Raw genomic sequence first — 18,510 nt, 5'->3', positions numbered from 1 at the left:
TTTTAGAGCTGCTGGAAGAGGGAAACATCCACATACATGTGAGATGTGCTCTTGCATTCCCTGAAGTGAATGAATAAGCTACAGCTGATTTTTCTGGTCAGATCAGTGTAGGACCTTGGAATGCTCTTGACATTGTGCAAGCAAATAAACAGAAAATGGTACTGCTTAAAGACTGAAGGCAGCAAGGGTAGAAATACAGGAGATCCTGCTTTGTCATGTACCTGAGAGGGTCCTCTGGAGAAAAAAAAAAGCAAACCAGAGACAGATAACCTCTGGAGACCATGCTCTGTCCTCCAGCCCCTTCCACAAATGTCACCAGAGACCTTAGACAGGAATTCCAAATGCCACTAAGAACTTTGCATAACTCTGTTTCTAGCAGTAAAAAATATTGACATCCGACAAATGTTTAAATTTTTCGGCTGTCTTGTCATAAATATCCAGAAACAATGTTTCCTGAATAGGAGAGATTTGTTTGGTTGGCTGTGTTTTTGTTCTTGCTCTTCTTTGTTGTTGTTGATTTTTTGTTTTTAATAGGAGAAGACTCTTTTTACAAAGCTCCTTTTTGCTAATATTTTTCCCCTTATCTCATTAGTTCTGCTAAAATTGGAGCAACCTGAAATTCTAGCTGTAAGCAGAAGTGACAAGAACATTTAAAACACATGTTTTTAAGGAAGAAATTTCAAGCAGGAAGTTTATTGCTCAGAAATCAACAGGACTGCTCATGTGGTACAAGTTAACAGCCGGTTAAGGAGTTTCACTAGATAAGATCTTTACAGAATTTAAATCAAGGAATCTAAAACACATAAAAACTATTCAGATACTGCTGTACATGAGGTACAGCCCAACTGGGACTTGTAAAATCTGTACAGAGTTCACTCCTGAAAGGCTTCATGGGAGAAGTGCAGTTTACTAGTGCTGAGAAAAGAAAAAGGAACAAAGTAACTTCTCGCAGGCACAGCCTAAGAGTCATAAATCCTTCCTCTTGGTGATCAGAGATACAGGGCTGATGTAGAACTCAGGGACAAGTGTTATTTCATTTATGTTCAAAATACTTGGGTGCTACAGTTCTAACAGAAAAATCCCCAATAAGTCTATCTCTTACACTTGCCTTTTTACTTCCTTCAAATACTGACCTCAAAAATGTAATGCCTCTTTTTCACACTGGAAGAACTTGTTTCATGCTTTTCTTTGATGGGCTCACAACCTTGCCTTTGCTTTTCTCCCAGCTATTTATCATGTGGGTCCAAGTCCTGATGGTATTTACCTGAGCCTCCAGTCGGGATCCTGTTACAGTACAAATGTGCAGTGACAGAAAGCCTGTTAAAACAGTGGATTTAGGCACTCCTCAGCAGCCCTGGGTGTGTTAGTAAAGGAGATGAAAGGGCTGTACATGGGGGATGTTGGGTGCACCACTGAGAGTTCCCATTGCCCCACACTCTCATCTTTGGGACTCATCTCAGAGCAGCTGCATTGCCATCACTTTGTCAGCTCCTTCTCTTGCATCTCTGCATCAACCACCATTCACCCCCTTTCTGGGCATTTGGGCTTTCAAAATCTCTACCTGGCTTCATGCTCAAGAAGACTGAAGTATTTGTCACCTGAATGGAGTCCAGCAGGTGACTGTCTCCTCTCTGATATCCCACCTACTTTTTTCCAAGACGTTAAAACTACTTATCTCAGGTGTCTTCTCTTACCTTTTCCTTCTATTTCTCTCTTAACAGTTTCATTTGAGTTAACTCTAAGTGTTTAAAAAAGATAATATCACCAAGATATATTAAGCATACATATTTTTTTATTGTTTAAATACAAATATCCCCTGGTACTCTCCAGCCTGCTTATCAGCTTGAACATTTTTTTCACCAGCAGGAAAAACTGGTATGAGTTTTGTTCAACTTGTGTAATACATGTGGGGCAACAATAGCTCTGTCTCCTATATTTAGTTCCATATGCTGATATATAAAAATATTACAAAATAACAGATTGTAGAATTAGAATTATAATCTAGAAGTTATGACTTTGCCTTAAGGGAGTGGGAGAAAAGTGGATGATTTACTCATTTTACCCATTGGTACCTTTTCTTTTTTTCCTCAGTAAGGCCATGTCTGTGGATGGAAAAAAGAAGGTTCCAAGTCCTGTTAATTACTTATTTCCCCAGTTATTTCTGAGTGAGCTGTTAGCATCAGAATAGTTCAGACAGCATCAGGGCTGGACCTAGGATACATCATACATTAGTAGAATTTCAAAGCCCTATTCAAAAAGAGTGTTGTAAATCCAGTGCAGATTTTATTCAAGACTGAACTCAGGTGGAATACCCTGATTTTGCTGTGAAGTGTTTCACACATCTGAAGCTTTGCTCCCACTTATACACAGACAATATTTTTCTAAACAGGAGCTGAGCCACTGGTATGAATCAGGAAATGGTATATTCCCTGGCTGCTTCATCTCTGAGGCTTTATTTTAGAAATACTGAGAACACCTGTATGTCATGCTGTACTCAAAATGAGTGGCACTGGCTGTATTCTCAAATGGAACCCTCTCTTCTTTGTAAGCAGCAGAACAGTTAAATCTAATACATGTTGAAGACCTAAGTAAAATTCCTTTTTTTATTTGAGGAGATTTGAAAGTGCCTCTAATGTCATTGAGAAAGACCTTGATCACTAGTTTGAATGCTAGATAGGAGGATAGAGATATTCTCTGCTCCTGCTGTAAAGATCTTGAAAGGCAAAACAATCCCCTTACCTGTAAGACTGGGAGAAGACTTAAAAATGATTTTTTAATTTAAAAAGCAGATGATTAGAGTTATGATATAAACATACCTCTTAGAGAAAGAATTATCAAGACAGCCTGTGTAGGTGGTTAAGGCAGTGACTTGAAAATCTCTTCTTCCAGTGCTTCTGGTGTGGATTGTGTGTGCAGTAATTGTACACAGACACCTGGAGCATGAAGCAGTCCCTGGGGATTCCTCTGTGGCAGCAATGTCATGCTCTCTGCTCCTCTCTGTGGTTCTGAGAGCTCCCCAGTGGTACAAAATCCTCTCCAAGCAACCTAAATCATGATGTTCTCAGGGTGGAAACATGAGACCACTATCAATCCATCTCTTCTTTTTGTGTGAACAAAAGCCTCCTAATCTGATTCAGGCTTTCCTAATATATTGGAGCTTAAGCTCAGACATGCTTGCTCATCAATCAGGAACTGGGCAGCAGGAAGAGAAGAAATTAATGGTCAAACTCTTGCCCTGCTTTAGTGATGCAAGTGTGGGAATGCTTAGTTTTGGAGGGAACAGTACTGCCTGTTTCTACCTTCATAATCCTTAGAGCAAAAGCTGGCTGTCTGAAGACAAAGTGTCCAAATGCAGGCATGACAATTGTCTGACATCAGGTTAATTTAAACTTAAATAATCCTCTAATGTTTTATTCAAGGTTTCCACATCTTTCACCGATTACCAAAACTTATGCCTGAAAGCTGCATCCTGATTGCCATTGGAGCACTAGTAGGAGCAATCATCTTTGCTTCCCATCACAAATCTCCACCAGTTATGGACAGTAGTATTTACTTCTTGTATCTGCTCCCACCCATAATTCTGGAGGAGGGTTATTTCATGCCAACTCGACCATTTTTTGAAAACTTTGGATCCATTCTGTGGTGGTCTGTTCTGGGAGCTCTGCTAAGCTCATTTGGGATTGGCCTCTCCCTCTATGGAGTCTGCCAGATCGAAGCCTTTGGCCTGAGAGACCTGAGCCTGCTGCAGAACTTGCTCTTTGGCAGCATGATTTCAGCAGTGGATCCCGTGGCAGCTCTGGTGGTTTTTGAAGAAGCCTCTGTTAATGAGCAGCTTTACATGATGATCTTTGGAGAGTCACTGCTGAATGATGGCATAACTGTGGTGAGTTTATTTCTGCTCCTTGTCTTCCCCTCTTTGGACTCTTTTGGCTCGTAGGGTTCCTGAGCACAGGACAAGAACAGCTCAAAGGAGATCCTAATACATTATTTACTTTATGAATACTCCACTCAGTTACACACAAGGGATTTTCATGCATGCAAAAATTACACCTTATATTACCTCTTTGCACAGCATGTATTTTAGAGCTGCTGGAAGAGGGAAACATCCACATACATGTGAGATGTGCTCTTGCATTCCCTGAAGTGAATGAATAAGCTACAGCTGATTTTTCTGGTCAGATCAGTGTAGGACCTTGGAATGTTCTTGACATTGTGCAAGCAAATAAACAGAAAATGGTACTGCTTAAAGACTGAAGGCAGCAAGGGTAGAAATACAGGAGATCCTGCTTTGTCATGTACCTGAGAGGGTCCTCTGGAGAAAAAAAAAAGCAAACCAGAGACAGATAACCTCTGGAGACCATGCTCTGTCCTCCAGCCCCTTCCACAAATGTCACCAGAGACCTTAGACAGGAATTCCAAATGCCACTAAGAACTTTGCATAACTCTGTTTCTAGCAGTAAAAAATATTGACATCCGACAAATGTTTAAATTTTTCGGCTGTCTTGTCATAAATATCCAGAAACAATGTTTCCTGAATAGGAGAGATTTGTTTGGTTGGCTGTGTTTTTGTTGTTGCTCTTCTTTGTTGTTGTTGATTTTTTGTTTTTAATAGGAGAAGACTCTTTTTACAAAGCTCCTTTTTGCTAATATTTTTCCCCTTATCTCATTAGTTCTGCTAAAATTGGAGCAACCTGAAATTCTAGCTGTAAGCAGAAGTGACAAGAACATTTAAAACTCATGTTTTTAAGGAAGAAATTTCAAGCAGGAAGTTTATTGCTCAGAAATCAACAGGACTGCTCATGTGGTACAAGTTAACAGCCGGTTAAGGAGTTTCACTAGATAAGATCTTTACAGAATTTAAATCAAGGAATCTAAAACACATAAAAACTATTCAGATACTGCTGTACATGAGGTACAGCCCAACTGGGACTTGTAAAATCTGTACAGAGTTCACTCCTGAAAGGCTTCATGAGAGAAGTGCAGTTTACCAGTGCTGAGAAAAGAAAAAGGAACAAAGTAACTTCTCACAGGCACAGCCTAAGAGTCATAAATCCTTCCTCTTGGTGATCAGAGAGACAGGGCTGATGTAGAACTCAGGGACAAGTGTTATTTCATTTATGTTCAAAATACTTGGGTGCTACAGTTCTAACAGAAAAATCCCCAATAAGTCTATCTCTTACACTTGCCTTTTTACTTCCTTCAAATACTGACCTCAAAAATGTAATGCCTCTTTTTCACACTGGAAGAACTTGTTTCATGCTTTTCTTTGATGGGCTCACAACCTTGCCTTTGCTTTTCTCCCAGCTATTTATCATGTGGGTCCAAGTCCTGATGGTATTTACCTGAGCCTCCAGTCGGGATCCTGTTACAGTACAAATGTGCAGTGACAGAAAGCCTGTTAAAACAGTGGATTTAGGCACTCCTCAGCAGCCCTGGGTGTGTTAGTAAAGGAGATGAAAGGGCTGTACATGGGGGATGTTGGGTGCACCACTGAGAGTTCCCATTGCCCCACACTCTCATCTTTGGGACTCATCTCAGAGCAGCTGCATTGCCATCACTTTGTCAGCTCCTTCTCTTGCATCTCTGCATCAACCACCATTCACCCCCTTTCTGGGCATTTGGGCTTTCAAAATCTCTACCTGGCTTCATGCTCAAGAAGACTGAAGTATTTGTCACCTGAATGGAGTCCAGCAGGTGACTGTCTCCTCTCTGATATCCCACCTACTTTTTTCCAAGACGTTAAAACTACTTATCTCAGGTGTCTTCTCTTACCTTTTCCTTCTATTTCTCTCTTAACAGTTTCATTTGAGTTAACTCTAAGTGTTTAAAAAAGATAATATCACCAAGATATATTAAGCATACATATTTTTTTATTGTTTAAATACAAATATCCCCTGGTACTCTCCAGCCTGCTTATCAGCTTGAACATTTTTTTCACCAGCAGGAAAAACTGGTATGAGTTTTGTTCAACTTGTGTAATACATGTGGGGCAACAATAGCTCTGTCTCCTATATTTAGTTCCATATGCTGATATATAAAAATATTACAAAATAACAGATTGTAGAATTAGAATTATAATCTAGAAGTTATGACTTTGCCTTAAGGGAGTGGGAGAAAAGTGGATGATTTACTCATTTTACCCATTGGTACCTTTTCTTTTTTTCCTCAGTAAGGCCATGTCTGTGGATGGAAAAAAGAAGGTTCCAAGTCCTGTTAATTACTTATTTCCCCAGTTATTTCTGAGTGAGCTGTTAGCATCAGAATAGTTCAGACAGCATCAGGGCTGGACCTAGGATACATCATACATTAGTAGAATTTCAAAGCCCTATTCAAAAAGAGTGTTGTAAATCCAGTGCAGATTTTATTCAAGACTGAACTCAGGTGGAATACCCTGATTTTGCTGTGAAGTGTTTCACACATCTGAAGCTTTGCTCCCACTTATACACAGACAATATTTTTCTAAACAGGAGCTGAGCCACTGGTATGAATCAGGAAATGGTATATTCCCTGGCTGCTTCATCTCTGAGGCTTTATTTTAGAAATACTGAGAACACCTGTATGTCATGCTGTACTCAAAATGAGTGGCACTGGCTGTATTCTCAAATGGAACCCTCTCTTCTTTGTAAGCAGCAGAACAGTTAAATCTAATACATGTTGAAGACCTAAGTAAAATTCCTTTTTTTATTTGAGGAGATTTGAAAGTGCCTCTAATGTCATTGAGAAAGACCTTGATCACTAGTTTGAATGCTAGATAGGAGGATAGAGATATTCTCTGCTCCTGCTGTAAAAGTTGTTCCACTGTCATTAGAATAAAACCAGCTACAGTGGTCAGAAAGAATCAGCAGGGCGGTAAGAAAGAATTATCAAGACAGCCTGTGTAGGTGGTTAAGGCAGTGACTTGAAAATCTCTTCTTCCAGTGCTTCTGGTGTGGATTGTGTGTGCAGTAATTGTACACAGACACCTGGAGCATGAAGCAGTCCCTGGGGATTCCTCTGTGGCAGCAATGTCATGCTCTCTGCTCCTCTCTGTGGTTCTGAGAGCTCCCCAGTGGTACAAAATCCTCTCCAAGCAACCCAAATCATGATGTTCTCAGGGTTGCTACATGAGACCACTATCAATCCATCTCTTCTTTTTGTGTGAACAAAAGCCTCCTAATCTGATTCAGGCTTTCCTAATATATAAAGAATTCTAGTAATCCATTTACTGGCATAAACACTGCAATGTAACTTAGCTGAGCCCTCCTTATATGACACAGTGCAGGTTGTGGTACAGAACAGTTTACTCCCACAAAGCATGTTACCAAAAAAATCTAGAAATTATGTCATATTTCCATAACTTTCATTTTTATGCCAAATCAGTTAAATCATATGGGTACTTTAGGAACTAGAAAAGTGAAAAAAATTCTTAAGTCATTTGCTGAGAATCTTTCTTTGTAAGTCAGCATAGAATCATGCTGTGGTATCATTTATAAAGAATCACAGTCTTAGGAAGAGGTCAAAGTCTACAGGAAAGGGAAACAGAGAGAAAACAGGCTCTGAAATTAAAAGCTATAGGGTAGGTAGGGTGAGGTTTGCTTACTGTGAAAACATGAACCTTCTTTTCCTTATCTGCTGCTGAAGTGACAAATTTCATACACTGGCATTAGGAAAAAGAAGTCCTGGGTATTTTCTTAAGAGAAATATTTTGTTAGGCTTTGTCTGTCTCCCAGAACTATTAGCAGTGAGCCTCCTGGAGAAGAGACTGTGTGACAGCTCAAGGTTATATGTCCCCAGCAGCAATTTAAGATTGGATAGTAGCTGAGCAGTAATTATTATCCTAATGAGCTTGACTCTTCTACCTGCAAATACCTGCTTTAGTCTTCTTAATAACCTTCTGGAATTAACTAGATGAAGAAGAAAGACCAAAGAAAACCATACAATGCAAATGACTTTGGTCTATTTATTGTTTTTGAACTAATGCTTTAGTGCAACAGCTTTGGAGAGCTGGTGTCTAGTTATTTCCCAAATTCTCTTCAAAACTTTCATGTGTTTCACAGTCACTGTAAACAGATCTGACAGGACTTAATATTAACTGATTTTCAGCAGCCTCTAAGGCCTTTTTATTACTACACCACCCTGGAAATTTTCTATTAGTTTCTAAAAGATGAATGAAAGTGGAATATGCTGAAAATTTTTCATATTTTTCATTAACAGTTTCTGAAGAGTAGAAATTATTGATAATAGAAGTTTGGTAAAGTTTTCTTCTCTAAGACATTATCTTTACAGACCAAATGATATAATACATTATATAAAACTATAATTTGCATTAAATTGGATCTTTCTTTTAATCTGATATTTTCTTTTAATTTTTGCAATTTCAAGCTTTCTAGTCAAAATGTGTGTATGTGCAGGGTCTTTAGAACATTTAGAGAGTCACAGCATTTGGTTCATACTTTGAGGTAGTTATCTGGGGAGGTGGTTAAGTAGCACCAAACCCCAAATATGTGATGATAGACAGGCTTTTTTTACCTAGCTAGAGACTGTATGAAACTGAGGCTACCATCTTCCTTTCCCAGTCCCATTCTCAGTGATGTTTCATGATTTTTATGTGTCAAGTGCTGTTGAAAAATATGTAACATTACCATGTCCATCTGTCCAAGTTTGTCAAGTCTGCTGACTGATCCTATAGACAAACTAAATGGGATTTAAATCAAATATGTGACTCTTAGTCCCTGCCCTGCCCCAGCCTGATTCAGAAGAAGAACATGGAGGATAGAGCCTCCATGGTATTTAAGGTACCCAGATGGTCTTCTATGAAGATGAAAAATTAAATTAACTCTCAAATAAAACAAGAAAAGAGTATTTTTTTATTACTCAATGTCATGTGGTCCCCCAGTATTTTACTACTATTCCATAGCCATTTACCCTTTTTTTTTTTTGTTGCTCTTTTTCAGGACAATTAATGGACTCATATTTCTGAGACTTGTTAAGAACCAGCTGAAATTTCAATTGTTACTTTGCTGATCTGTCTAAAGCAATTTCTGGCGAACACAGACACTAAACACACACACATTATTTCACCTATGAAATAGGTGCCAGGTTCAGAAAAGATGCCCAACTGCTGTTTTCTTATTTTCACATGTAGGTTTTATACAACATCTTCATTGCCTTCACCCAGATGCACAGGTATGAAGAAATTGAATCCATCGATGTCTTTGCTGGCTTTGCTCGCTTCTTCGTGGTGGGGCTGGGTGGAGTCTTGTTTGGCATCGTGTTTGGATTTGTCTCAGCATTCATGACTCGTTTCACCCGCAACGTCTCTTCCATCGAACCCCTGCTGGTCTTCATGTTCAGCTACCTCTCATACTTGTCTGCAGAAACCCTTTACATCTCTGGCATTTTGGCGTGAGTATTCCTTACGGCTTTTCGGATGATCTCTTTGAGGAACTGGCGCTGTTTTGTGGTGGTTTGCTCAAGGTTGGTGCAACACAGGCATTAGAGAGGCAGTGCACAGATTCTTAGAGATCTGTAAAATGCAGTGGTGACTAGGAAAAGCAAACACACAGTCAGTGTAGGCACAGATATTCCACCAAGGGATGCTGGCAAAAGTACTGGTACTTCACATACTGTTTGTAAGTAAAGTGGCCAGTGCTGCCACCATCTGTCTGCTATCTCTGATAAGATCAGCAGCAGAAGAGAATGATTTGATACGACAGCAGTTCATCTGTATTTATTTCTAAGCAGCTTCACCATCAGATTCTAAGAGAGACATAAAGTGATGGGTATGGGAAATATAAGAAAGCACATCTGAGTTCTTTGTGAACATCAGCCCTAACACCATTCACTGGAATTATATTACATTTGAACAGCATCACTGGGATTGAAACTGGGGGAAAAACAGGTGAAAGAGAACATCACCTACACATGCATACTTATAGTCATGTATATGAATATTGCAATCTTTTTTTTTGTGGTCAGGATATCTTGATACTGCTGTAATGCTGGGGATGTGTTCCTCAAAGTATGTGATGGTGTGGGTGCCTGCTGCAGAGAGAAAGCTGTTAGGTTCTTGACTGGAGTAAATGCAGGAATGGTAAAAATTGTGGGAAGGAAAGAGGATGGCAGCAGTAAAGGAGCTGGAAGAGGAAGGAATAGGGATGGAAGTGAGAGACTTAACGAGAAAGCTGCTGGCAAGTGGCTTGCAAGGGTACCACCCAAACCAGCCCTCCTGCAGGGTGCAGCACAGGGAGATGGAGACCTCATGTTGCTAAATGCTCCAGCTGCTGGCTGCTGCAGGCTCAGTGCACAGCTGGTGGGTAGCAGCAGCTTTGCATGGCCTCTGCTGGCTCTGAACTTTTGTGATGAGCCTTGGACGACCTCATGTTGCAGAATGTGCTTCCCTTTATAGAGGACAAACCAGTTTAAACTTAACAAATACAAACATATGGCTGCTGATGTCCAGACAGGTGCATTTACTCACCTCAACGTGTGAAGCTCTGATTTCACAGAATCACAGAATGGTTTTGGTTGGAAGGGACATTTAAAGGCCATCTAGTCCAATGCCCTGGCAATGAGCAGAGACACCTTCAGCTAGATCAGGTTGCTCAGAGCCCCATCCAAACTGGCCTTTAATGTTTTCACAGATGGGATGTCTGCCACCATTCTGGGCAACCTCTTCCAGTGCTTCACCACTCTCATTGTAAAATAGTTTTTCCTTACATCTAGTCTAAATCTATCCAAATCTTTTAGTCTAAAACTATTATCCCCTGTCATATTGCAATAGGTGCCACTAAAAAGTTTGTCCTCGTCTTTCTTATAGGCCTCTTTTAAATGTCAAAAGATTGAAATAAGGTGCTCCTGAAGCCTTCTCTTCTCTAGGCTGCAGAACCCTGGGTTAATCAGCTTCAGAGCAGATTTGCCTTTATAAAAACAACTTTTGCAGGACAGTCCTGGGAAGCAGTATTTGAATATTTAAATATATTAAATAAGCAGTTAGACTGGATATTGATTATCTTGAGCAATTAGACAAAGCAGATGAGTCTTGTGCTATGTTTTGTATACCCAACACAAATGCTCAGATTGAGCTGACTGGCAACTTTAGTTGAGCAGGATTAGATGTACTGTGCAGGGAACAGTAAAACCATATGGACCTCTTCCTACCTGCACTGCCCAAAATACTGCTTCCCCACCTACTCCTTGCACAAGATTACATAGCTCTTTATTTCTTTCACTTCTTATTTTCATTAGAGTTCTGAAATTATTAGTAATTTAAGAATGGTAATATAATTTGGATTTATTATTCTTACTGCTTCATTAAGGAAATTATTGCTTGTTTTAGAGATGGAAACTTATTGCCACCTTTCTGAATTATTGAGGATTCATTCATTTTTCACTTGGATCATGAAAGTCTATTATGTATGTGTATCTGAAAGTCAACAGTATTAATCATTAATGCCTAATGGCCTTGTCTTGGAGTGTCCTTGGACATGCTAAATGACTCAGCTCCACCAGGATACCCTTGAGATTTCTTCAGTGGAAATTAAATGAACTGAAACTAGAGGAAGGTTATCTAATGAACAGTCATCATTCTCTGAATTCACAAGTTTGGAAGAATATCATTACAAGAGGCCCCCAGAGACTAAAATCATATCAGTAGAAACTAGATAGGTGATGGAATATGTTACTAGCATAGCACTCAATCTGTGTGTTACCTATGGAAAATGCAGAGGGGAAAAGGAAATCCCCTCCAGTAGGGCTGATCAAAGACTGCTGCTCCATGTGATTGTCACCAGCATCTGTGCTGGGTGGCTGCTGATGCCTCTGACACAAGCTCTGGTCTTCATTAACAGTGAAGAAGTGGAAAACATCCCTTTGCCTTCTTAAGCACATTCCACACACCCTAGGTAACCACAGGGAGGAGGACACCTCTGTAGGATAATTTAATTTTCTCCTGCCATGCCACAATGGGCTGCTGTGGTTGGAGAGTCCTGCAGCTTGCCCTGGCACTGCTGATCTGCCAGGGAGCCATGGCAGCTTTGGCCCTGGCGTGGGGCTACCATGATCTGCACTGCCACCTCCAGGGAGAATGTCACCCAGGGGCAGGTTATGTCACTCTAGCTGATCCACCTGTAGGCTGGTACAAAACTGACCTGCCTGTTGTTTGAGACAAATATTTGGTGCTCGGTGGCTCCATGTTAGGCATTCAGATAAAATGGACTTTGAGCTGGAATGTGATACCCTCCCTTCCTTGTCAGAAAGACCAACTAGTTTGTTTCCTTTATCCTATAAGTAAAACAGATTTGTAAAGCTGAATGAAGATCCTTTTCTAGCTAATGAAATGGCTAATGTTACTGGAGAAATAAAATACTTGTTTTGATGAAGGTCAGAACCTGATGGTGGAGAGTACAGGTAATGATGGCTGATACGGTCCTTAACTGAAAGGAAGAACAGGTCGTGGCTGATTTCTGATGTTTTGCTTGATACAGGATGACAGCATGTGCAGTGACAATGAAAAAATACGTGGAGGAGAATGTTTCCCAGAATTCTTATACCACAATAAAATATTTCATGAAGATGCTAAGCAGCATCAGTGAGACCCTGATTTTTGTGTTCATGGGAGTGTCTACAGTGGGGAAAAACCATGAATGGAACTGGGCCTTCATTTGCTTCACTCTGTTCTTCTGCCTCATTTGGCGGACACTGAGTAAGTAAACTTTTGCAAGCAACCTTCTCTGCATCTATGAGAAAAACTCTTTGGCACAAAATTTTGTTAGAAAAGTCTGTGGGGACTGGCACAACTGGTTTAACAACAAATGTACTAGTTTATATTAGTGACAAGCAAATTTCACACATCTACACACAGAGAAAAAGGGGAAAAAAGCCCCACACAAATCTGAGTGCCAGTCTCCAAGCACAGACTTTACACTTGGGTGAAAAAGGATGTTTTTCAAAGCAAAATTAAAATATTGTCATCATTATGCTTATAGAGATGTTTATATCTTAATTTATTATATGCCCCTTGGGTAAGTGGGCCTCATAATGATTTCACAACACACTGTCATTAACTTATTAATTAGGTAATGTATATCATCACACTTCCAGTGCTATAACATTACAGGTCCTGGGCTGGCAGTGCTGGAGGCATAGAAAAAGAGGGAAGGTGAAAATTAGCACTGATAGATAACTGAACAGGGACTTACACCACATGTGGGCCAACAGCACTATGCTACTACTAATCACAAGTCAAGTCTAAAGTTTTAAACTGCTAAAAAGTAGTGCCCATATGGAATTACTCCATTTTTGCACATGCTATGTCCCATTCCTGCAAAGGCGTCCTACTCCCAACCTGTGGGACAGATTCCTCTAGCATGGACAGGACAGTTTATAGATGATGTCAGACAAGTTGTGAGACACAGTTTCTCATCTTCTCCTAATGTCCAGGATGGGTTGAAAGTAATGCTGAAAAGGGAGAAGGAATAAGAAGGCTGGTGGTTGATGTTCTGGAGGTGGTAGCAAAAAGGAAGTAATTACATATTTTCTTGCTGTATCTGGACCAAGTGTGGCCTCTGAATTTTTAAAGGCTTGCTTTCCATTTTGAAATATCCTTCTAATTAAGACAGAAACAACGCTCTCCTGACATAAAAGCTGTTTTCCAGCCACATGTCCATCCTTCTCTCAGACACCAAGGGGAGTGCTAGAGCTTTCCAGAGGAAGGACAAAACATTTTCTGCTAGATTTGTGTGTTAAAATGATTACATAATTTTCTCTGAAGCTTGAATAAAGTAAAGAGATGTGGCCTGAGGTTGATACCTCACACAGGCTGTTTCACTCTGAGTACCTGATGCCTAGCATTATAACTAGTCAAAAAAGGTCTTGCATAAAGTGATATCCAGCAACCTACATAAGAGGATGCTGTTACCAGCTTTACCTCTAATAATCTGAGTGTATCAGTGACAGCTGTGTAAAATTACACCAGTTATCAGCATTTGTCAGCTTTTATGTCAGTAATTTAATGGTTTCCACATAAAACACAGGATATGTTTTTCTTGTGGAGGATGAAGAAGTGAATCAAATTGCTAAAATTACACTATAAAGACAAGTTGCTGTCCTTATACAACCACAGATTATCTTATTAATTTTAAATTTTATTAAAATGAAGTTTTAGAAATGAAAGTTTGAGAAATAAAAAATGAAGTTTGAGAAATAAACAAAGAATTAGAGTCACAGTAAGCCCAAGGATTAAAATTTAAAATGCTATTATTCTTTGTCTTTCAGTGAACCTGTCCACAGAACTTGTTGGTAAAGCACTTTCAAACACTCCAGGCAGACACTGTGCAGTAAACAAGAAACATTGCAAGGGAAGGCACAGGGAAAGCTCTCATCCAGTTGTTTTTCTTTTCTCCAGAAAACTTTGGAAGAAACTATACAACATAAGTATAGGAAGTAAATATTTTCCCCTAATCTCTCTTCTAAACTGTGTTAATGAATTTAAATCCTGAAGCTGTTAGGAACCCCAGTATTTTATAGGAGATATTTCACACAAGCCAAATTTAGCAGTTGGTCAAAGAGAAGCTACAAGAAACCAAAAGACAAAAAAAGTGAGCTGTCAACAGTTCCCCAAAACAATAATTGCTTTGCTTTTAATATTTAATATTTTCTTTTTCTCCTTGATTAATAATAGCTGTGGGTTTTTTTTCCCCTTCCTAGGTGTGTTTGCTCTCTTCTACATCAGTAACAAGTTCCGAACATATCCGTTCACCTTCAAAGACCAACTCATTATTTCTTACAGTGGCCTCCGAGGAGCCAGCAGCTTTTCTCTTGCATTCTTGCTTCCAGTGAATCTTTTCCCCAGAAAAAAACTATTCATCACTGCGACCATTGTGGTTATATATTTCACTGTGTTCATCCAAGTATGTGTATTTCTTAATGGATAACTTTCATGTACTAGAGGTGGCTGAAAGCTTCATAGTGAAAAATGGCATTGAATTCACTCTTAGGCTAGGACAAGTTATTGCATTTTAGGGCCAGATTTAGCACTGTACTGTGTAATTAGCCTTTTTAAGAGCTTTCAGGCAATACAGCAATTCTGTATTGAAAACATGTATCTTCTAAAATATTCAGGGGAGAGGGCACTTGGTGTTGAAAATTATTTATGTTCATTCCGCATTCATTTCGTGGTGCTTCCAATTTAAGAAGTATTTTAGCTCTACTTTTCAGTACTGATTCATTGTGTATTACTGATGTATCTCAAACTGACCAGAAAACAGCATGTCTGTTCTGTGACAGATTTTGAATTTTATACTTTTATCTTCGTCTGTCTTAGAGACCAAATACAAGTATTTTGAAATTCTTTGTAAAAGAATATTTTAAAAAAATGAAGTGAATAAGTCACATGTGTAAGTATAGGTGTCTGCTTTAGATATTTGAGTTATTCCACCTGGTTGACTGCTGTACCTGGAAGAGCTGAAACTTCTAGAGAGCTCTGCATCCCATATTTTGCATTTTCCAATACCAAGGCCTCAGATCCTCTAGGGTGCCAATGGGGCACTATGCACTTGTGATAAGTAAGGTGCTTATGTTCCACCAGAACGTTTCAGAAAAAAACCAAGTTGTTTGTATTTCCCCCTTTAAAATGGTTTCCTGTAGTAGTGTAGTAAAGAAATGGGAAAAACTGAAAACTGTTTCTAAGTGAAAAACCCCTGGGATGTTTAATTCTGAAAATATTGAAGTAAATGGTTTTAAGACTTCAAGACCTCACAAAGATAATATTTTCTTTCAAATGAATCCTCTTTTGAAGATGAATGCCAATGAATCAGTTACTTTACATGATTAGAATATGCCAATAAATAGAATCTCACTTAAAAAAAGCCCTTTAAAAAGTTTTTTATTTTAAATTCTCTTCTATAGCTCTCCATACAAGTAATGGTTCATTTCTGTGCTAAGACACATTAAAATTATCCCCTTTTGCTTTCTTTCTATTTTTGTCTTAAAGATAATTAACAATTCAACTCATTATTCCAAATGCAGGGAATCACAATTGGACCATTGGTCAGATATCTGGATGTTAAAAAGACAAACAAAAAGGAATCTATCAATGAAGAAATTCATGTGCGAGTAAGTTTTTTATATCAGTAACCCAAAAAGAAAACAACAGGTATTCTAAAAGAGCTGGAAAAAGGGAGGCATTTGGAAACCTGGCATTCTGTGCATTTGGATGCTCAGTGCTTTTAAGAATGTATGGAGGTAACTTAGGCATGATTTTCTAAGATCTTGCATCTCATTTATATTCATATTTATTATCATATTATACTATCATCCACAAGTGTCATGGTGTAGTATGTCCCTTATTCATTGGCACTTTGACCATGGGAGGACAGAAACAGAAAGGTAATGTTTATCAAAGTACTCACCATCCTTCCTAGCTGGATTAGTCAGAAACACTTGTTGCCATCTTTTGATCAGTTCCAGACACTGAAGTCTTAAAAGTCTTTAATCCAGATTTATTGAACTGAGTTGAACCATTGAACTGCAAACTTAGTTTCAATTTATTCTGAGTAGTGATGTTTTATCCTCTCAAACATTTACTTCAGTTCCCAAATTACTATTATATAAAATAACAGGAAGTTGTTCAATTAGATTTAACATTACAGAAACCCTATGTACATTCTTTCATTTCACAATAGGGAATACATTTGAAATCAACAGAAACACTGTGTCTTAAAATAAAACACAGAGATGTAAGCTGAAGAGATATTAGCAAAATTAGAACATTGAACTGATTTTGAATTTCAAGTGAATTTAATTCTTCCTATCTGAACCTTTACAATGAACCTTGAAGAGAACTTGCATTTTAAAGCACCCCTTATAACAATATATGTGTAAGAATTGGCCTTTTTCTGTCTCTCTAGTGCTGGACAAGCACAAAAAGGGACTGAAAGTGACAGAAGGTAGCAGTGACCAGTCTCATGTCATTCTGCAGAATACTCAGAGAATTTACCAGTCAAGGTGAAGGTGTTGGTACATGGCCCTGTGCCTCTGCCAGGAAGGCCATGCATGAGGAGGGGAAAGTTGGAGAGGAAACAGAACCAAGAATTTATATTTTGGGTTCAGTAGACAAAAAGGACCCAATAATTTTTTGCCTCCATCAACACTTTCAATGCAGCCAAGCATCCACAGTGGCATCTTTGCCTTGATTTTTAGAAAAATGTAGATGCTTTCAGAATTAACTTAGATGCTCCAGTAAAAAAAAAAAAATCTCAAAATCATGTCAATAAGTGCATATTTGTGGTAACATTCTTTTTTCATAATGGCCACTTACAACATTTCCATGTTTTTTTCTGTAGTTGATGGATCACTTGAAGGCTGGTATTGAAGACATATGTGGACATTGGAGTCATTATCAGCTGAGAGATAAGTAAGTATCTCTTATTGCAGTCTAATATAATAGCATAACCTATCTATCAGGTAAAATATAGTAGGTAAAGAGAAGAGGAAATCAAAATGCTGGGTCTTGTGCCGTATCTCTTTTTAGAAACTGGACTCTTGAGTAACCATTAACTCTTGAGAGTGCAATGATCATACATTGCCCATTAAATTGGATCTGCACAAGCAGAAAATAAGCCTTCAGAAAGAAAAATACAGCATGGGAACTCATGCTGCAGACATCCACCTGTGCATAGCTTTGGTATAAATCTGAGATCCCAAGAAATGCTTCTTTAACTCTGGATTTAGAACATAAACTACACATAGTCTTAGTGCTTTTGCTGTGAGCCTCCACAGCAAAAAGGATCCCCTGCTGGTAGTAGAGAATCAGTAATAATTAGTCACCTGTCCTTACAGGTCTTTGCATTCAGGAACATCTAAAATAAGACTGCTGAAGGGAGTGTTTGAATTTAAACAGCCAGTAGCATAAGCAGAGCTAGTCTTTACACAGAAATGCAGGGCCCACATTGTGCCTTCCATCAGCAGTCTGAGGTGGTTTTGTGAAGCTTTGCAGCTCTTCCAAGCTCTGCCCAGAAGAGATAGATCTCCTGTTCCCTTTACCTTTTCCCCAAGGGAGTTCTGTGGACACGTTGGCCACCACCACAGCATGAAGGGAAGCAGGGAAAAGACTGATTTTTCTTTCCCCCAAACATCTTATTATGATGCCGTGGGCTAAAAGTTATCCCTAGTTCTGCCTAGGCTTCTGTGCTGGAATCCTGTCTGACCTTTCAGCATTGGACTCCAGTTATCCAGCCAAGGGTGTCTGCTGGGACATGTGGCAAATCCTCCCAAGTTCCTCCCTATGGAAACCAGAAATTCAGAGGGGGAAGAGGATGACTAGTTTGCATCCAGTTCTTGTCCCAATGGGGAGTAATTATATTATGTACTAGGGCATACCCAGAATCTGAAATGTCTTCTTGGTTCTGAGTACAGAGATAGCTTTAGGACATCCATCTGCTGGGACCACACCACCGTCTGTGCGGTCAACAAACTGAACAAGTGTCTGCTGGAGCAGTAAATCCATTTAAATAGCTACATTTACACATATCT

The 18,510-nt window shown here is 39.2% G+C and overlaps 1 protein-coding gene across 1 annotated transcript in view; it reads left to right on the top strand.

The window, feature by feature from the left end:
• Positions 1-18,510, top strand: part of LOC102040313 (sodium/hydrogen exchanger 4) — a 33,519-nt gene that overhangs the window by 3,651 nt on the left and 11,358 nt on the right. The window contains exons 4-8 of the mRNA XM_005419994.2: positions 9,125-9,384; positions 12,465-12,682; positions 14,686-14,888; positions 16,006-16,092; positions 17,322-17,392. Coding sequence (XP_005420051.1) covers positions 9,125-9,384; positions 12,465-12,682; positions 14,686-14,888; positions 16,006-16,092; positions 17,322-17,392 — 839 coding nt within the window. The remainder of the gene's footprint in view (positions 1-9,124; positions 9,385-12,464; positions 12,683-14,685; positions 14,889-16,005; positions 16,093-17,321; positions 17,393-18,510) is intronic.

Source organism: Geospiza fortis, unplaced genomic scaffold, assembly GCF_000277835.1.
Source record: "Geospiza fortis unplaced genomic scaffold, GeoFor_1.0 scaffold192, whole genome shotgun sequence".
NCBI lineage: Eukaryota > Metazoa > Chordata > Aves > Passeriformes > Thraupidae > Geospiza > Geospiza fortis.
Note: the sequence above shows the minus strand (reverse complement) of the source record. Positions and strands in the feature narration are given on the sequence as shown.